Raw genomic sequence first — 20650 nt, 5'->3', positions numbered from 1 at the left:
GCAACAGGTGCGTCTGTGATTGGCCCATCTTAGATGTTTATAATTAATGGCCAATCACAGCTCAGCTGGCTCCGAGACAGAGCCTTTGTTATCATTCTTTCTGGTTCTATTCTTAGCTTAGCCAGCCTTCTGATGAAAACCTTTTCTTCTATTCTTTTAGTATAGTTTTAATATAATATATATTATAAAAAAATAAATCAAGCCTTCTGAAACGCGGAGTCAGATCCTCGTCTCTTCCTTCAACATAAGGCTCCTGTGAATACCGTCACAGGGATCCCCTCACCCCAACCTGGCTGTGGGCTCACGACAGAGCCGCTGCTCATTAACAAACCAACTAATTGCTCTGCCCGCAGGAATTCCTGACCGCAACAGCAACCGCCACAACAACAACCACACCAACCCCAACCCCAAGCCCAACAACCGCGGTGCCGGCTCGGAGCTGTCGGCGCTCGCGGAACGCCGACCAGGCTGGAAATGGGCACCTACCTGCGGGGAGAGGCCGTTGCTGACGGGGTTCATGTGGTTGGTGGGAGCTGCGGCGTTCATGAAGCTCTCGGAGTAGCTGGAGAAGCTGTGCCGGGTGCCGTAGGCAGAGCCGGAGTCGGCGGCGGCAGCCAGGCCGCCCTGGTGCATGGTGGAGGGCGGCAGCGGCTGCGGCCGGTGCACGGTGCTGCCGCCGTCTGCGGGGACACAGGGACACCAACGGGCTGGCATCCCCCTGGGAAACCCTGGGACACCCCCGGGACACCCCCAGGAAACCCCAGAACACCCCTGGGAGACCCCTGGGACATTCCCGTTAAACCCCTGGGACACCCTCGGGATACCCCCAGGAAGGCCCTGGAAAACCCCTGGGACATCCCTGGGAGACCCTTGGAAGACCCCCTTGGGAAACACTCAGGAGACCCCTGGGAAATCCCATGGAGACTCCTGAGATACCCCCAGGAAACCCCCAGGAGACCCCCGGGAGACCCCCAGGAAACCCTTGGGAAACTCCCAGGAGATGCCCCAGGAAACCCTTGGGAAACTCCCAGGAAACCCCAAGGAAACCCCCAGGAAACATCTGCAAGACCCCCAGGAAACCCAAGAATGGCGGCTTGGCCATCCTGGGACCCAGCAGCTCCACGCTTGGCCAAGTCTGCGTTTTGACTTCTTTTTCCCCCCCAAAAGAGCCATGAATTCCTTGGGAAAGGCCAAAGGCAGCTGGAATTAACAGTGTTCCTTTCACTGGGATATTCCTGCTGCTGAACCCCATTAATGGAGATTTACCCACAATGAGGGGTCACCCACACAACCCCCAATTTACAAGGTGACTAATTAACAATATTCCTTCCACTGGAATATTCCTGATGCTGAACCCCGGAACAGAGATTTACCCACAATGATGTAAATCCCACACAATTTGGGTAAATAATAAATAATAAATTGGGTAAATGCCCAATTTACAAGATAACTAATTAACAATATTCCTTCCACTGGAATATTCCTGCTGTTGAGCCCAGTAATGGAGATTTACCCAGAATGAGGTAAATCCCACATAATTTAAGTAAATAGTAAATAATAAATTGGGTAAATGCCCAATTTACAAGGTGACTAATTAAAAATATTCCTTCCACTGGAATATTCCTGATGCTGAACCCCGGAACAGAGATTTACCCACAATGATGTAAATCCCACACAATTTGGGTAAATAATAAATAATAAATTGGGTAAATGCCCAATTTACAAGGTAACTAATTAAAAATATTCCTTCCACTGGAATATTCCTGATGCTGAACCCCAGACTGGAGATTTACCCACAATGAGGGGTCACCCACACAACCCCCAATTTACAAGGTAACTAACTAATTAACAATGTTCCTTCCACTGGAATATTCCCACTGCTGAACCCAACACTGGGGTCACCCACACAACCCCAATTTACTGGGACGTGCTCCATGTCCAAAACTCCATGGGGACATGGGGACACAGCAGAAAGGACGTGGAATAGAGGAGAAAACTGAAGAATTTCCACTGACTTGAGGAAAAACCCCGATTTTCCCAACTAAATAGAATCACACAGAATCACAGAATTTCGAGGTTGGTAGAGACCTTTAAGATCATCGAGTCCAACCCATCTTCTAACACCTCAACTAGATCATGGCACCAAGTGCCAGATCCAGTCTTTTTTTAAACACATCGAGGGATGGTGACTCCACCACCTCCCTGGGTAGATGATTCCAGTATTTGACCACTCTTTCTGTGAAAAACTTCCTCCTTAATTCTAAACAAAACCCACAAGAGGCTCCCAGCTGTCCCAGGATGCCCCAGCCCGGAACGGCCCAAGGAGAGAACCCCGGGGGGGTTTGGAAGGGGCCCGAAGGCCTCAGCAGAGGGGAGGGGGGCTCACCTTGGGAGATGGTGGTGCTGGGGTAGGAGGAGTCGGGCAGCTGGTACGGGGGCAGCGCCGGCATCCCCGCGGGCGGGAAGCCCCCCGGCAGCAGGTGGTTGAAGGCGGCCAGCTGGTTGGCTCCTGCCTGCTTGCGCCAGCGCGCCCGCCGGTTGCTGAACCACACCTGGGGGGACAGAGAACACGCCGTGGGTGACACCTGAGCAATGTATGTCACACCTGGGGGGACAGGGAACATCCCACAGGTGACACTTGAGCAATGTATGTCACACCTGGTGGGACAGGAAACATGCCATGGGTGACACCTGAGTAATGTCTGTCACACCTGGGGGACAGAGAACACGCCGTGAGTGACACCTGAGCAATGCATGTCACACCTGGGGGACAGAGAACACCCCACAGGTGATACCTGAGCAATGCCTGGCACACCTGGGGGACAGAGAACACACTGTGGGTGACACCTGAGCAGTGTATGTCACACCTGGGGGACAGGGAACATCCCACAGGTGACACCTGAGCAATGTATGTTGCACATGGGGGGACAGAGAACACACCGTGGGTGACACCTGAGCAATGCATGTCACACCTGGGGGACAGAAAATACCCCACAGGTCACACCTGAGTAATGCATGGCATAGCTGGGGAGATGGGAAACATCCCACAGGTGATACCTGAGCAATGCCTGGCACACCTGGGGGACAGAAAATACCCCACAGGTGACACCAGAGCTCTGCCTGTCACACCTGCCGGCAGCACCCTCTGGCCAAAGCCAAGCCCAGGCTCGAGCTGCTCCTGGACCATGGTAGGTCCTTCACCCCTGGAGTGTGGAGGTGAATCCCACCACCCCTCCTCACTTCCCTCTCCCCGCTGACCCCAAAGCCCCGGCCCTGTCCCCCCCAGGATTTTGGGGGGATCCCCCCAGGATTTTGGGTGGATGCTGCTCCCAGCTGGGGGGGTTGGACAGGGATTCACAGAACGACCAGGTTGGAAGAGACCTTCAAGATCATGGAGTCCAGCCCAGCCCCAACACCTCAACTCAACCCTGGCACCCCGTGCCACATCCAGGCTTTGTTAAACACACCCAGGGATGGTGACTGCACCACCTCCCTAGGCAGACATTCCAGAACTTTATCGCCCTTTCCATAAAAAACTTTTTCCTGATATCCAACCTACATTTCCCTTGGCACAGCTTGAGACTGTGCGCTCTGGTTCTGTCAGTGCTGCCTGGAGAAAGAGCCCAACCCCACCTGAGCACAGCCACCTTTCAGAAAGTTCTAGAGAGTGATGAGGTCACCCCTGAGTCTCCTTTTCTCCAGGCTGAACACCCCCAGCTCCCTCAGTGGTTCCTCACGAGGTTTGTGCTCCCAGCCCCTCTCCAGCCTCGCTGCCTCCTCTGGATGTGCTCAAGCTCTCAAGGTCCTTCCCGAACCGAGGTCCCACACCCGCGATGGGGTTTGTGTGTTCCCGAAAAGTCCATCCCAGGGAGAAGCCCCGCTGCAGTCCCTGTTATCTGCGGGGCTGGGAATTCTGCCGGAGGATTAAGCGCCATAATAGCGGCGCTGTTAGGAGGGATCAATGGCCAGATTAGCATCGCGCTCGCGGTGTTAGACAAGCTCGAGAGATAGACCAGCCCCGCAGGGACATCGGGGCTCGGCTCCAGCCAGAGCCCTGCTGAGCCCTGCCCTGCCTGCAATGATGCCTCAGGTTTAGATTTTATATTTTTCAGCTTCTCTTCTGCTTCAGTGTGTGGGTCTGGGCTTTATTTTAGGGATGGGAAGTAAGGACACAGGGGCAAACGACCCCCCGGAGCAGTCAGGATTAGCGTGGCTCCAAGCAGTGTCCTTGCAAAGCTGAGTCACAGCACAGCTCTGCTCCGTCCGAGGTTGGGAGAGCAGCAGGGAGATGGACACACCTGGGGACAGCAGCGCTGAAAAGCTTCCCCAGCTTCTCCAGCCTCGGTGTTCATGGAATTGCACCAAGCTCTGTGCTGGCACCAGCCCCAAAACGCTTTGCCACTGATGCCTCAGGTTTAGATTTTCTGGTTCTCACATTCTGAGTTCATATCTCAGGTTTTAGATTTTCTATTTTTCACATTCTGTGCTGATATCTCAGGTTTTAGATTTTCTATTTTTCACATTCTGTGCTGCTTTGGTGTGCGGGTCTGGGCTTCACATCAGGGCCTGGGAGCTCTGCACAGAGCAGGGAGACAAAACAATTCCTGCTCTGCTGGCACCAAGGACAAACGATCTAAATCTCAGCCCAGGAGCACAAACACCGTGGGCTGGAGAGAGAAAAACAAGGATGGGACTGCACGGGCTAAAGCTGGAATGGGACAATGAACTGCAAGATGCAAATGGAGCAGAACTGATAAAAGTGAGAGACCCCGTGAGCGGTCGTGCATTTTGTGACCATTTTGGGTTTATTTTGTGACCATTTTGGGTTCATCTTGGGTTCATTTTGGTTTTATTTTGTGGCCATTTTGGTTCATCTTGGTTCATTTTGTGGCCATTTGGATTCATCTTGGGCACATTTTGTCCCATTTTGCGTCCATTTTGTGGCCATTTTGTGCCATTTTGGTTCATCTTGGGTGCAGCCCTGGCTGGGCTCTTGTGCTGCCCAAGGTGGATCCCTTGAGGAGATCCTTTCAATAAATCCCTATTTTATTCTTTAGCTCTGTCCAATCTCTGTTCTAGCTCAGCCTTCCCAAGGCATCAGCAAGAGCTCTGCAGCCAGCCCAGAATGGTGCTGCAGCCTCTGCAATAAATAAACCCAGCCTAAACACTGGGGCAAAGCTGAGCTCAGCTCTGCTGCTTCACCTATGAGGCTCCAGAGGAGCTTTTCTAATTCCGGCTTCTGCACTCCAGAACGGAGATTTACCCAGAATTTGGGGTCACCCACACAACCCTCAATTTATGGGATGTGCTCTTAGGGGTTTGGCAGCCCTGGTGGGTTTTACTGGGGGAAATCTGCATTTCTGCAGGGTAAAAAGGGTTTCCCAAGTGTTTCACTGGGGAAATCTCCTTTCTATAGGGTAAAAAGAGATTCCCAATATTTTACCAGGGGAAATCCCTTTTCTGTACAGTAAAAAGGGTTTCCTGAGTGTTTTATTGGGGGAAATCTACTTTCTGTTGTGTAAAAAGTGTTTCCCAAATGTTTCATTGGGAAAATCTCCTTTCTGCAGGGTAAAAAGAGATTCCAAATGTTTTACCAGGGAAAATCTCTTTTCTGTACAGTAAAAAGGCTTTCCCAAGTGTTTCACTGGGGGAAATCTCCTCCTGCAGAGCAAAAAGGATTTCCTAAAAGTTTTACTGGGAGCAATCCCATTTCTGCAGGATAAAAAGAAATTCCCAAGTATTTTATCGGAGGAAATATCCTTCTGCAGAGCATAAAGGGTTTCCCAATTGTTTCACTGGGGAAATCGCCTTTCTGTGGGTAAAAGGGGCTGGCCAAGTGTTTTATCAGGGGAAATCCCTTTTCTGCAGGGAAAAAAGGGTTTCCCCAGTGTTTCATTGGGGAAATCTTTCTGCAGGGTAAAAAGGGTTTTCCCAGTGTTTTATTGGGAGCAATCCCATTTCTGCACAGTAAAAAGGGTTTCCCAAGTGTTTTATTGGGAGAAATCACCTTTCTGTAAGGTAAAAAGAGATTCCCAAGTGTTTTATCGGGGGAAATATTTTTTTCTGCAGGGTAAAAAAGGTTTCCTGAGTGTTTCATAGGGGAAAATCTTCTTTCTGTAGGGTAAAAGGAGCTGCCCGAGCTGCCTTGTGGGCTGGGTTAGCTCCATTTCAGCACAGAGGGCTCTCAGGTCTGTTCTGTTTGGGGTTCACGAGGATAAGCTTTCAGGCCAGATGAGAACACAGCTGCTGGGCTTTGGGAGGCCCCAAGAGCTGCAAAACACGATTGAATTTCACAGGAATGGGAAAAAACTGCGCAAAAATCAGGAGTGGGGGAAAGCCCACCCCCCTTCCATCAGGTTCCCAAGCTGCTCAGGCTCAGAGCAGGAGCTGGGCTTGCAAAAGGGTTCCCACACCTTGGGGGCAACCTCGAACTCCCTTCCCAAATCCTGCAGAACCAACCCCAAACTCCCCCAAATCTGCAGAACCAACCCCAAACTCCCTCCTCCAAATGGTGCAGACCCAACCTCAAACTCTCTTCCCCAGACACTGCAAAATCAACCCCAAACTCTCTTCCCAAATCCTGCAGAACGAACCCCAAACTCCCTTCTTCAAATCCTGCTGAAAAAAACCCCAAACTCCCTTCCCCAAATCCTGCAGAAAAAAACCCAAACTCTTTCCCCAAATCCTGCAGAGCCAACTCCAAACTCCCTTCTCCAAATTCTGCAGAACCAACCCCAAACTCTTTTCTTCAAATCCTGCTGAAAAAACCCCAAACTCCCTTCCCAAATCCTGCAGAGTCAACCCCAAACTCTTTCCCCAGATCTTTCAGGGCCAACCCCAAACTCCCTTCCCCAAATCCTACTGAAAAAAACCCAAACTCCCTTCCTCACACACTGCAGAACCAACCCCAAAGTCCCTTCCCAAATCCTGCACAACCAACCCCAAATTCCCTTCCCCAAATGCTGCACAAACGCCCCCAAACTGCTCCAAATGCTGCAGAACCAAACCCACATCCCTCCCCCAAATCCCACAGAGCTAACCCTAAACTCTTTCCTCAAATCCTGCAGAACCAACCTCAAACTCCCTCCCCAAATCCTACTGAAAAAACTTTCTTTCCCAAATCCTGCAGAACCAACCCCAAACTCCCCCAAATCTGCAGAACCAACCCCAAACTCCCTTCTTCAAATCCTGCAGAACCAACCCCAAACTCTTTCCCCAAATCTGCAGAACCAACCCCAAACTCCCTTCCCCAAATCCTGCAGAACCAACCCCAAACTCCCTTCCCCAAATCCTACTGAAAAAAACCCAAAATTTCTTCCCCAAATCCCGCAGAACCAACCTCAAACTTCATTCTTCAAATCCTGCTGAAAAAAACCCTAAACTCCCTTCCCAAATCCTACTGTAAAAACCCTAAACTCCCTTCCCAAATCCTACTGAAAAAACCGCAACCTCCCTTCCCAAATCCTGCAGGGCCAACCCCAAACTCCCTTCTCCAAACACTGCACAGACAGCCCCAAACGCCCCCAAATCTGCAGAACCAACCCCACACTCCTTCCCCAAGTCCCGCAGAGCCAATTCCAAATTCCCTTCCCCAGACACCACAGAGCCACAGCCCCACAAACCCCAAACAAGATCCCAGTCTCAACCTGGGCACTTTTCTATCGAGTTCCCCACAAACAATTCCCCACTCCTGGGCCTTGTTCTTACAGGAAAAGGCAATTTTCCCTCGGGGGGTTCTGCCTCCCATTTGTGCTGCTGGGAAGGGTCCCCTGAGCTTCCCCTCAGGGTTGGTTTGGGGTTCCTGGATCTGTTCCCCGTTCCTGGGGTTGCTCTGGGGCTCCCTGGATCTGTTCCCTGTTTGTGGGGTTGCTCTGGGGCTCCCTGGATCTGTTCCCTGTTTGTGGGGTCACTGGGGTTGCTCTGGGGCTCTCTGTGGGGTTGCTCTGGGGTTCCCTGGATCAATTCCTCATTCCTGGAGTGCTCTGGGGTTGCTCTGAGGTTCTTGGACCTGTTCCCCATTTCTGGGGTGCCCTGGGGTTGCTCTGGGGTTCCCTGGATCTGTTCCCTGTTTGTGGGGTCACTCTGGGGCTCTCTGTGGGGTTGCTCTGGGGTTCCTGCATCAGTTCCTCAATCCTGGGGCACCCTGGGGGTGCTCTGAGGTTCTTGGATCTGTTCCTCATTTCTGGAGTGCTCTGGGGTTGCTCTGGGGTTCCCTGGATCTGTTCCCTGTTCCTGGGGTTGCTCTGGGGTTCCCTGGATCTGTTCCTCATTCCCAGGGTGCCCTGGGGTTGCTCTGGGGTTCCCTGGATCTGTTCCCTGTTTGTGGGGTCACTGGGGTTGCTCTGGGGCTCTCTGTGGGGTTGCTCTGGGGTTCCCTGGATCAGTTCCCTGTTTGTGGGGTCACTCTCACATCACTCTGGGGTTCCTTGGGTCACTCTGGGATCACTCTGGGGTCACTCTGGGATCACTCTGGGGTTCCTGGGGTCACTCTGGGGTCACTCTGGGGTCACTCTGGGGTCACTCTGGGGTTCCTGGGGTCACTCTGGGGTCACTCTGGGGTCACTCTGGGATCACTCTGGGGTCACTCTGGGGTCACTCTGGGGTTCCTGGGGTCACTCTGGGATCACTCTGGGGTTCCTGGGCTGCTCTGGGCCCATTTGACCAAACCCCTCTGGGCCCGCGGTGGCTCAGGCCCGGCCAGGCCCAGCCAGGCCCCGTTTCCCGCTGCTTTTCACACCAGGAACACCAGAAACCCCCGGCTCCCTTCATGGTGTCAGCGAGCTCTGGCAGGTTTGTGGGGCCCTGGCAGCTCCTTGGCACCCAGCCCTGCTTGCCCAGAGCCCTCAGAGGGTGACAGAAATGGGTCACTCCCGCCCTGTGAGCTCCGGGCCAGCGGGGCCACGGTGCCAGAACACCCCAAATCTGGGACAGGGCTCAGGGGAGAGCCCTGAATGGACCCCGAGCACTTTGCATTCATCCTGCCCTGTCCGTGGAAGGTTCTGGGAGCGGGGAGCAGCACAAAGGGATAAAGGAATAACCTAAATAACCTTTTGTGCGCCCTGGTCACGCAAAGAGGATCCCCCGGGCATTTTTTGGTCCTGCACGGGTGGAAATTGCAGTGTGGAACTGGGGCTGTGGGACTGCTCTGCTCCCGAACTGTCACCGCCTTCCACTTCCACAGCCTGGGGATTTCTGGTGCTTGGGAGAGAAATAAACCTTGTCTTTGCAGAGGAGAAGGAGAGAAAGAAATGTTCTCCTTGCAGAGAAAAAGAGGGAAAGAAACCTTTTTGAAGAGGAAAATGAGAGAAATAAACCTTGTCTTTGCAGAGGAGAAGAAGAGAGAAAGGAACCTCCTTGAAGAGGAAATGGAGAGAAGTAAACCTCTTGGAAGAGGAAAAGAGGAAAAATAAACTTTGTCTTTGCAGAGGAAAAGGAGAGAAAGGAACCTCCTTGCAGAGGAAAAGAGAGGAATAAACCTCCTTATAGAGGAAAAGGAGAGAAACAAATCTTGCAGAGGAGAAGAGGAGAAATGTTGTCTTTGCAGAGGAAAAGGAGAGAAAGAAATGTTCTCCTTGCAGAAGAAAAGGAGAGAAAGAAAACTTTTTTGCAGAGGAAAAGGAGAGAAATAAACCTTGTCTTTGCAGAGGAGAAGGAGAGAAAGGAACTTCCTTGAAGATGAAATGGAGAGAAATAAACCTCTTTGAAGAGGAAAAATAAACTTTGCAGAGGAAAAAGAGAGAAATAAAGCTCCTTGCAGAGGAAAAGAGGAGAAATAAACTTTGTCTTTGTAGAGGAAAAAGAGAGAAATAAACCTCTTTGAAGAGTAAAGGAGAGAAACAAACTTTGTCTTTGCAGAGGAAAAGAAGAGGAATAAACTTCCTTGTAGAGGAAAAGGAGAGAAAGAAATCTTGTCTTTGCAGAGGAAAGAGAGAGAAAGGAACCTCCTTGAAGAGGAAAAGAGAGGAATAAACTTTGCAGAGGAAAAGAGAGAAATAAACTTTGTCTTTGCAGAGAAAAGGAGAGATATAAACCTGGTCTTTGTAGAGGAGAAGGAGAGAAACAAATCTTGCAGAGGAGAAGGAGAGAAATGTTCTCTTTGCAGAGGACAAGGAGAGGAATAAAGCTCTTTGAAGGAGAAAAGAGAGGAATAAACCTCCTTGCAGAGGAAAAGGAGAGAAAGAAATGTTCTCCTTGCAGAGAAAAAGAGAGAAAGAAACCTCTTTGAAGAGGGAAAGGAGAGAAATAAACTTTCTTTGAAGAGGAAAAGGAGAGAAATAAACTTCCTTGCAGAGGAAAAGGAGAGAAAGAAATCATGTCTTTGCAGAGGAAAAAGAGAGAAAGGAACCTCCTTGAAGAGGAAAAGAAAGGAATAAACCTTGTCTTTGTGGAGGAAAAGGAGAGGAAGAAATGCTCTTCTTGCAGAGAAAAAGAGGGAAAGAAACCTCTTTGAAGAGGAAAAGGAGAGAAACCAACCTTGTCTTTGCAAAGAAGAAGGAGAGAAAGAAACCTCTTTGAAGAGGAAAAAAAGAGCAATAAACTTTGTCTTTGCAGAGGAAAAGGAAAGAAACCTCTTTGCAAAGGAAAAGAGAGGAATAAACCTCCTTGAAGTGGAAAAGGAGAGGAAGAAATGTTCTTCTTGCAGAGAAAAAGAGAGAAAGAAACCTTTTTGAAGAGGAAAAGGAGAGAAACAAACTTTGTCTTTGCAGAGGAAAAGGAGAGAGAGAAACCTCCTTGCAGAGGAAAATGAGAGACACAAACCTTCCCCTTGCAGAGGAAAATGAGAGAAATAAATGTTGCAGAGGAGAGGGAGAGAAATGTTCTCTTTGCAGTTGAAAAGGAGAGGAATAAACCTTTCTTTGCAGAGGAAAAGGAGAGAAAGAAATGTTCTCTTTGCAGAGGAAAAAATAGGAATAAACCTTTTTTTGCAGAGGAAAAGGAGAGGAATAAACCTTTCTTTGCAGAGGAAAGGGCTGGGGCTGCCACCCCACAAAGATCAAGATCCCAGTGCAGAGATCAGCACATCAAAGTCCAGCACCTGCAGCAAAACCAGGGCCAAGATCCAAATCCAGGCACAGAGAGAGTGGAAGAAGAAGGGATCCCCAGAGATTCCTGACATCCCCAAGAGTGGAAAAGCTCTTTTTCTTTTCCCAGCCAAGAGGCAGAGGCTGCAAATCCACCTGGGATGAGGCGGAAGGAGATGTGGAGTGAGATGTTCTAAGGTGGGACAGGAGGATTTGGCTGCCCTGGGGTCTGACTTGTGTGATCAAAACACAGCTCGGAACAGATCTGCGCCGTTTCATGCCCCGTGTGAGGGGATTTTTGTCTCATTTACGCTTCCAATCTGTTCGGGATTAAAATCCACCTGTGCGAGAGCGGCACCCCCCGTCCTGCCTCCCCCACCTGGGGTCATTCCCTTGTTTTATCAGAGATAAAAGATCCTCGGGATCCTTTTACAGCCAGGTAGAGCCACCCTGGGGATGAGCCTTTTTGCTCTGCGGTGTTGGAGAAGAAAGGCAAGATAAACTCCAAGGGAGAGGATTATCAGCCAGGAAATCCAGTTCCTAATTACGCTCCTCCTGCGACTCCAGGAAAACTGTTGCTTTTGGGATTGAAATCAACCCATTTGAGTCCTTACGCAGGTTAAACTGAGGATAAACCCCCTATTTTTCACTTTTTGGGCCATTTCCATACTCAGCCAGCTGAGATTGAGCCTCTTTCACTCCGGAAGGTGCCGGAGCTAGAGATCTTGGTGTTTGCTGCAGCCAAACAAATGAAAAATTATAACATTAAAAAATCCACCAAAAGAGGCTCCCAGGAGGTGAAAGCAGCTCTTCCCACCGAGCCTGGCTGGAGGCTGCAGCCCCACGTGTACGTGCCATATCGTTAATAAATTATATCAATTTATCATTATATTCTATATTATTATATTCTATATTATTATATTTTATAAACAGATTGTTTTATTATTTTATTTATTGTTAATAAAGTAATTTAATATTATTCTATATAATCTATATCATAGATTATAAATGTTTTATTTTATTGATTGTTAAAGTATTTTAATAGCATTATATACTATCTATATTATTATATATTATAAATAATTATTTAATTTATTGTTAAGAAAATATTTTAATAGTATTATATTATAGTATTAGTATATAATTATATATATTATAGTATTAGTAATCGATATTACTATATATTATAAATATTTTATTATTTTATTTATTGTTAGCAAAGCATTTTAATATTATAATATATAATATTATATAATATATAATGTATATAATATCTATTATATTCAATATATTTAATATATATAATATATTAATATATAATTATTATATATTATATATTTAATATATATATTTATAATATATAATATTATTATCTATTATAAATATTTTATTATTTCATTTCTTGTTAATAAATTAATTTTTCATTCTTTCATTTCATGGCCCAAACAGGTCCATTCTCCCCTCTTCCCCAGCCCGAAAGAGGCCTCTGCGCTGGGGCCTTTGATTCCCGCTCGAAGGTGGCTGGGGCCTTTTATGCTCATAAATCATTTTATTGGTGGTTGAAATCCCGAGGCTGGAGCAGCTCGCTGTAATGCGAGGTGCACTTCAAAGGGAACCTGCCTTCAGTTCCCGCCTGCTCTGCTCGGGGTTTATCAGCCCCGAAAGATTCCCCGCCACGGGATCCTGTTACACCATGGCGAGCCTGGCGCGGAGCCTGGCCCGCTGCAGCCGCGCGGAGGAGGGAGAGGGAAGGCTGGGAGCTGCTGGGGAAGTTTCTCTGAGGCTGCGCCTACAAAAGGGTTCCCACACCTTGGGGGCCAGCCCCAAACTCCCTTCCCAAATCCTGCACAGCCAACCCCGAAATCTCTTCCCCGAATTCTGCAGAACCAAACCCAAACGCCTTTCCTCAAATCCTTCAGAACCAAACCCAAAATCGCTTCCAAAATCCTGCTGAAAAAAACCCCAAACTCTCTTCCCCAGCTGCAGCAGAACCAACCCCAAACTCCTTTCCTCAAATCTGCAGAACCAGCCCCAAACTCCCTTCCCAAATCCTGCAGGGCTACCCCAAACTCCATTCCCCAGATGCTGCAGAACCAAACCCAAACTCTCTCCCCAAAATCCTGCAGAGCCAACCCCAAACTCCCTTCCCAGACACTGCAGAACCAACCCCAAACTCCCTCCCCAAACCCTACTGAAAAAACCCCAAACTCCCTTTTGCAAATGCTTCAGAACACTTACAACCCCGAAAAAACCCCAAACTCTCTTCCTCAAATCAGAACCAAACCCAAACTCCCTCCCCAAATCCTGCTGAAAAACCCTAAACCACCAAACTCCCTTCCCACAGCTGCACAGAACCAACCCCAAACTCCTTTCCCTACCAACCCCAAATCTGCAGAACCAAAGCCCCCAAACTCCCTTCCCAAATCCTGCAGGGCAACCCCAAACTCCCTTCCCAAATCCTGCAGAACCAACCCCAAACTCCTTTCCTCAAAACCAAAACCCCCAGATGCAGCAGAACCAAACCCAAACTCCCTCCCCAAAATCCTGCAGAGCCAACCCCAAACTCCCTTCTTCCTACTGAAAAGACCCCAAACTGTTTCCCAGAACCAACCCCAAACCTTCCCAAATTCCCAACCCCAAACTCCTTTCCTAAACTGAAACCATCCCCAAACTCCCCACCAAACTGCTGAAAAGGGCCAAACCCCTTTTAAAATCCTTCAGAACCAATCCCAAATTCCCTTCCCAAATCCTACTGAAAGAACCCCAAACTCCCACCAGATGCTGCAGGGCCAACCCCAAAATCTCTTCCCCAAATCCTGCAGAGCCAACCCCAAACTCCTTTCCTCAAATCCTGCAGAACCAACCCAAATTCCCTTCCTAAATCCTACTGAAAAAACCCAAACTCTCACCAGATGCTGCAGGGCCAACCCCAAAATCTCTTCCTCAAATCCTGCAGAACCAACCCCAAACTCCTTTCCCAAATACTGCTGAACCAACCCCAAACTCCCTCCCCAGACCCTACAGAGCCAACTCAGAATTTGGGGCCGGTGCTTGGGGAAAGGGGTGGGGGAAGAAGCAGCAACAGGAAAATCAGCAGCTGCTGGTTCTTCCCAAGAGCAGAGGAGCTGTACCTGCTGCTTTTGGGGTTTTCCCCATGGATCAGTTCCCAAAAAATGCCTTAAATAAAGAAATGTGTCCTAGAAACCACCTGGCATTGCTGAGGGGGAAGCAGAGACGGGGATGGAAAAATCTGGGAAGGAGATACCCAAGGAGTCCTTGTGCCACTGCACCTTGCTCAGCCACGCTCCTGAATGTCCTAAATATCCTGGATAACCTGAATATCCTGGGTATCCTGGATATCCTGGGTATCCCTCAGGCCTCCCATCCCTGTGTCTTAGGCTGGAAATGGGGCTGTGTGTTCCATTCCTATCTGTGGGGCAGTTAAATTCTGTCCGTGGGGCAGTTTTTTCTTTATCTCTGCCACAGCCAGTGCTCCCTCCAGGAGATCTCTGCTGTCCATGGCCACTGAGTGTCCCTGCAGGGCTGATCCAATTCCAGCATCCCATGGGGAGATGCTGCGCCCAGGGGAGGAGCCAAGCATTCCTACCTGGATCCAATCTGAGATTTTGGGACACCAGGGCAGCCTTTGCCCACTGCATTGCCAGAGGAGCAGCTTTCTGCTGCCCTGCATTGCCAGAGGGAGCCCAGGCCCATCTGCAGCAGCCCTGGAGCTGCAGAGGAAAACTCCCCCCTTGTGCAGGATCCCTGCTGCAGCAGCAGCACAGCTGGCACTGCAGGAGGGCTGAGCCCCCATGGGATGGGGCTGTGCCACCCCCAGCTCCTATTCTGACTCTGTCAGTGTTGGTTTGTATTACTGCACCGGGTTTTTGTTTGTTTTTGTTTTGTTGGTTTGGTTTTTAAAAATTTTTCTTCCCTAATAAAGAACTGTTATTCCTGCTCCCGTATCTTTGCCTGAGAGCCCCTTCATTTCCAATTTATAACAATTCCGAGGGAGAGGGGCTTTACATTCTCTGTTTCAGGGGAAGCTCCTGCCTTCCTCAGCAGACACCTGGCTTGTCAAACCCAGACACCCCGCTGGAGCAGCTGCCTGCCAGGATGGGGCTGGAGCGAATTATCCCAGCTCTGGGTCAGCTCCCACAATTTGTCAGACAAGGAGAGGAAAGGAAGGTCAAAAAGAGCCTCCTGTGGGAGGGGAAAAAAAAAAAACCCTGTTGTGCTCCTGCTCAGCCTAATCAGGACTTGATGTGGGAGAAAGATGGATGGGGTGGATGAGGAAATAAATGGAAACAGGGCTGGGAAAGCCAAGGAGCTGCAGCACCTGTTTGTGCTCAGGGGCTGCAGGAACCAGGTGGGAAAGGCTCTTTTATGGCCTCAGCACACCCAGAATGTTCCACGGGGTCAGCTGAGGGCTCTTCCCGGCTGGGAAAGGGGATTCTGCTGGGTCAGGGCCTCAACACACCCCAAATATTCCAAAAGGTCAGCTGAGGGCCTTTCCCAGCTGGAGGAAGGGGATTCTACTGGGTCAGGGGATCAGGACACCCCAAATACTCCACAGGGTTGGCTGAGGGCCCTTCCCACCTGGGGGAAGGGGATTTTGCCTCAGGACACCCCAAATATTCCATAGGATCAGCTGAGAGCCCTTTCCAGGTGGAACAAGGGGATTCTGCTGGGTCAGGGCCTCAACACACCCCAAATATTCCAAAGGGTCTGCTGAGGACCCTTCCCAGCTGGGGAAAGGGGATTCTGCTGGAGGAAGGGGATCAGGACACCCCAAATACTCCACAGGGTCAGCTGAGGGCCTTTCCCAGCTGGTGAAAGGGGATTTTGCCTCAGGACACCCCAAATATTCCACAGGGTTGGCTGAGAACATTCCCAGTTGGAGAAAGGGGATTCTGCTGGGTCAGGGGATCAGGACACCCCAAATATTCAACAGGGTGGGCTAAGGGCCCTTCCCAGCTGGGGAAAGGGGATTTTTCCTCAGGACACCCCAAATATTCCACAGGGTTGGCTGAGAACATTCCCAGTTGGAGAAAGGGGATTCTGCTGGGTCAGGGGATCAGGACACCCCAAATATTCCACAGGGTTAGCTGAGGGCCTTTCCCAGCTGGGGGAAGGGGATTTTGCCTCAGGACACCCCAAATATTCCACAGGGTCAGCTGAGGGCCTTTCCCAGCTGGGAAAAGGGGATTCTGCTGGGTCAGGGCCTCAACACACCCCAAATATTCCGTAGGATCGGTTGAGGGCCTTTCCCAGCTGGGAAAAGGGGATTCTGCTGGGTCGGAATACCCCAAATATTCCACGGGGGATTCCAAGGGGATTTTGCTGGGTCAGGGCCTCCCCCAAAACAGATCAGGGCATTGTCCATCCTACCAAAAGCTGGGATTCAGGGGGTGCAGGGGAGTTTTAGGGAGGAGCTGGGGAGAGCCCGGGGATATTCCCTGCTCCACCCTTCCAGGTGGGATCCCCTAAATCCCACCGCACCACAGCAGGGACATTTCCTGTGCTGGCTGTGACACCAGGGACGTGGGAGCATCACCAAGAGGATTCCTGAGAGAACAGGGAAAAAATTCCCAGCAGGACACCCAGATTTGGGGCCCCTTTGGGGTTTTTTCCCTGCTGTCCCTGCTCTGGTTCAGTGCTGAGCCTCTTCCTCTGGTGGGTGATGTGGTGGAGATAACAATGAAATACAAAATGTGAAATATTCCATTTTAAACCAGGTTAGTGGAGCAGAACAAATGGCTGCTCACAAATGAGATTATCCAGGGAATTCAGCCTGAATTTCTGCCGGCACATCCCAGCTCCTGGAGGTGGCAGCTGTTTGTAGGGTTTCGGTGAACAGGTGAGTAGGGTTTTTTTTTGGGAAACCACCTGGTTTTGGTTAAACAAGCCCTTGTGAGCAGGGAAATATTTCACTGGGACATTGGTTCCTCCAGGGCTGGTGTGTTCCTTAAAAACTTCCTCAAGGGAATGGGGTAGGGGGCAATGGGATAGAAAGGAATGGGATAACGGGGAATGGGATAGAGGGAATGGGATAGATGGGAATGGGATAGAGGGGAATGGGATAGAAAGGAATGGGATAACGGAATGGGATAGAGGGGAGTGGGATAGGGGGGAATGGGATAACAGGGAATGGGATAGGGGGGAATGGGATAGAAAGGAATGGGATAACAGGGAATGGGATAGAGGGAATGGGATGGGGGAATGGGATAATGGAATGGGATAGAGGGGAAGGGGATAGAAGGGGGTGGGATGGGGAAATGGGATAGAGGGGAATGGGATAGAGGGGAATGGGATGGGGGAGTGGGATTAGAGGGAATGGGATTGGAGGGAATGGAACAGAGGGAATGGTATGGGGTGAGTGGGATAGGGGGAATGGGATGACAGGGTGGTGGGATAGAGGGAAATGGGGTAGGGGGGAGTGGGATAGAAAGGAATAGGATGGGGGAGTGGGATAGCGGGGAGTGGGATAAAGGGGAATGGGATAACAGGGAATGGGATAGAAGGGAGTGGGATAGGAGGGAGTGGGATAGGGGTAATGGGATAAAGGGGAATGGGATAGAGGGAATGGGGTTAGGGGGAATGGGATGGAGGAGTGAGATAGAGGGAATGGGATAACAGGGAATGGGATAGAGGGGAATGGGATTACAGGGGAATGTGATTAGAGGGAATGGGACAGAGAGGAGTGGGATAGGGGAGAGTGGGATTAGAGGGAATGGGATAGAGGAGAATGGGATGGAGGGGAGTGGGATAGAAGGGAATGGGATAGAGGGTGATGGATAGAGGGGAATGCGATAACCTCTATCCCACTCCCCTCTGTCCCACTTCCCCGGGATAACAGGGAATAGAGGGAATAGTGGGATAGAGGGGAGTGGGATAACAGGGAATGGGATAGAGGGTGATGGATAGAGGGGAATGGGATAGAAGTTCCACTTCCACGTGAGCCATCCTAAAGCCAGGCTGAAGCTCCCAGCCCCAAGCCCTGCCCCTGCCCACTGCCGCAGCTTTACCCCTCAGCACAGAATTAATAATATTTATAAATAAAATAACATTCCCAGGGAACAAAGCAGCTTTTGGCCACTGTTTGCCATCCGTGTTTTCCAGCTCCAGATTTTACAAGTCCTGTTTGCCAGGGGTGATTTCAGCTGGCAGAGGAGATGCTGCTCAAATCAAATATAAACTTTTTATAAATTATCATAATTTATATTAAATTGAATTAAATATAAACTTTAAACCCATCTCTGTGTTTTGCTTCCCTGATTATCCCTGTCTAACCCTGTAAAGAAACAAAAAAGTATTTTAAACATTTTAATCACCGCTTGCCAAAGGTGATTTCAGTCAGAGGAGATGCTGCTAAACTCAAATATAAACTTTATATAAAAATTATTATAATTTTTATTAAATATAAATAAAATATAAACTTTAAACCCATCCCTATGTTTTGCTTCCCTGATTATCCCTGTCTAACTCTGCATCTGAGCACAGCTCATACCACGTACTGTAAAGAAACAAAAAGGCATTCTAAAAATTGTCCTCTAATTCTTATTACTCTTTCTTCTAATTACTGTTAATAAATTTTTTCTTGATACCCTTTTAAAATTTTAAACCTACTTTACATTTCTCCTAATCCTACCTCACAACAAAAAAATAAATACATTAGTAATCACTCCCTTGGCAGGGGTGATTTCAGTTGGCAGAGGAGATGCTGTTAAATCAAATATAAACTTTATCTAAATTATTATAATTTATATGTATAAAATATAAATAAAATGTTTTATTAAATATAAACAAACTGCCAATTTTATATAAATTATTATAATTTATACTAAATATAAATAAAATAGAAACATTCTATTAATTATTATATTTTATATTAAATGTCATTAAATATAAACTTTAAACCTATCCCTGTGTTTTGCTTCCCTGATTATCCCTGGCTCTGAGCTGGCACCTGGGGAAGGTGACAAACACCAGGAAGGGCTGGGTGCTGTGAGAAAGCTGCAATATTTTTGAAATATTATTAAATATATAAAATTAATTTATATCAATATATTCTATATTCTATATTCTATAATGTTACGTATATATATAAAACATTATATATGATGGAATATAGAATATAAATTACATTTATATTAAACATATATTATAGAATATAGAATATAGAATACAAATTATATTTATATTAAATAAATTTTTTTTTTTTCCTGGCAGCCAGACCTGGATGCTTTAAGAGCTGCACTGGAACATTTTGGGGCCAGCTTTGATGTTGGGAGCTGCAGGAGGTGTCCGGGGCAGATTCTGCTGCTGCCCGGCTCAGCCAGGCTGGGTTTAGCAGCACCTCCAGCTCTGCCATTGAGATCTTCTCTGCCAAGAAAAGCTCTGGTGTAAATCTTCAGTGGCTCCAGGATTAAAACCTGGCCCAGCAAAGCCTGGTCCTGATTGGGGGAAACCTTCCCCAGTGCTGAGCCCATGAACCAAACTGGGGAGGCTGGGGAGGGTGAAGCCTTGGCCACCGGATCCTTACTGGGCTTTACTGGGCTGGAACTGGAGCTTTGGGGTGGGGAGCACTGAAATTTTGGTTCCTGCCCTGGTTGGGGAGGAAGTTTTGGGGCAGAAGTCCCTGGGGAGGCTGGGGAGGGTGAAGCCTTGGCCACTGCACCCTTACTGGGCTTTACTGGGCTGGAACTGGAGCTCCTGGGTGGGTAACACTGAGATTTTGGTTCCTGCCCTGGTTGGGGAGGAAGTTTTGGGGCAGAAGTTCCTGGGGAGGGCAAAGCCTTGGCCACTGCCCCCTTATTGGGCTTTACTGGGCTTTACTGGGCTGGAACTGGAGCTTTTGGGTGGGGAGCACTGAGATTTTGGTTCCTGCCCCAAGTTTTGGGGTAGAAGTCCCTGGGGAGGGCAAAGCCTTGGCCACTGCACCCTTATTGTTTTGGAACCAGAGCTTGGGGATGGGGAGCATGAAGAGTTTGGTCTCTGCCCTGGTTGGGGAGGAAGTTTTGGGGTAGAAGTTCTGCTGTTGGAAGCCCCAGGAGGTCCTGTTTGGTGTGGGGCCGATGGGACAGACCCTGCTGCCCTGAATGGGTGCAGCCTGGTGGGTTTGGGGTGCTGTGGCATTCGCATTCTCTGAATTTCACATCCTCAGAAAAATCCCTTCACCCGGGAGTTTTCTCCTGGGAAGCTGAGGAGCCTCAGAGAAAAAGGAAACAATTATTATCTCATTTGCTTCTCCTGTGTTTTGCCCCTTTGGAATGTGTTTGGAGATTGTTCACCCACAGGTGATTGTTCCATTGGATTCTGCTGGGAGTTGTTTTGGCCAGCTGGGGTCAAGCTGTGTGGAAACTCTGGAGAGAGTCACGAGTTTCCATTATTATCTTTTTAGATACTAATTTTTACTTCTGTAAGCATCTTTTCTGTGTTCTTGAGTATAGTATTGTTTGATATATAATATAGTATTATAAAATAATAAATCAGCCTTCTGAGAACGTGCAGTCAGATTCAGCATTCCTCCCTGCCACGGGGGTCCCGGCAAGTACAATAGTGTGGGGCAGCCAGGAAACACAAACTGGGGCTCCTCCAGGGCTTTGGCCTCTGGAGAACCCAACCAT

At 48.9% G+C, this 20650-nt stretch overlaps 1 protein-coding gene across 4 annotated transcripts in view; it reads right to left on the bottom strand.

The window, feature by feature from the left end:
* PAX7 (paired box 7) overlaps positions 1-20650 on the bottom strand; it is a 145360-nt gene that overhangs the window by 56372 nt on the left and 68338 nt on the right. For all 4 annotated transcript variants that reach the window (XM_030963870.1, XM_030963872.1, XM_030963871.1 and 1 more), the window contains exons 7-8: positions 2387-2552; positions 487-680 (exon numbers count right to left, since the gene is read on the bottom strand). In XM_030963870.1, coding sequence (XP_030819730.1) covers positions 487-680; positions 2387-2552 — 360 coding nt within the window. The remainder of the gene's footprint in view (positions 1-486; positions 681-2386; positions 2553-20650) is intronic.

Source organism: Camarhynchus parvulus, chromosome 21 (assembly GCF_901933205.1).
Source record: "Camarhynchus parvulus chromosome 21, STF_HiC, whole genome shotgun sequence".
Lineage (NCBI taxonomy): Eukaryota > Metazoa > Chordata > Aves > Passeriformes > Thraupidae > Camarhynchus > Camarhynchus parvulus.
This window is presented reverse-complemented; position numbering and strand designations above follow the sequence as displayed.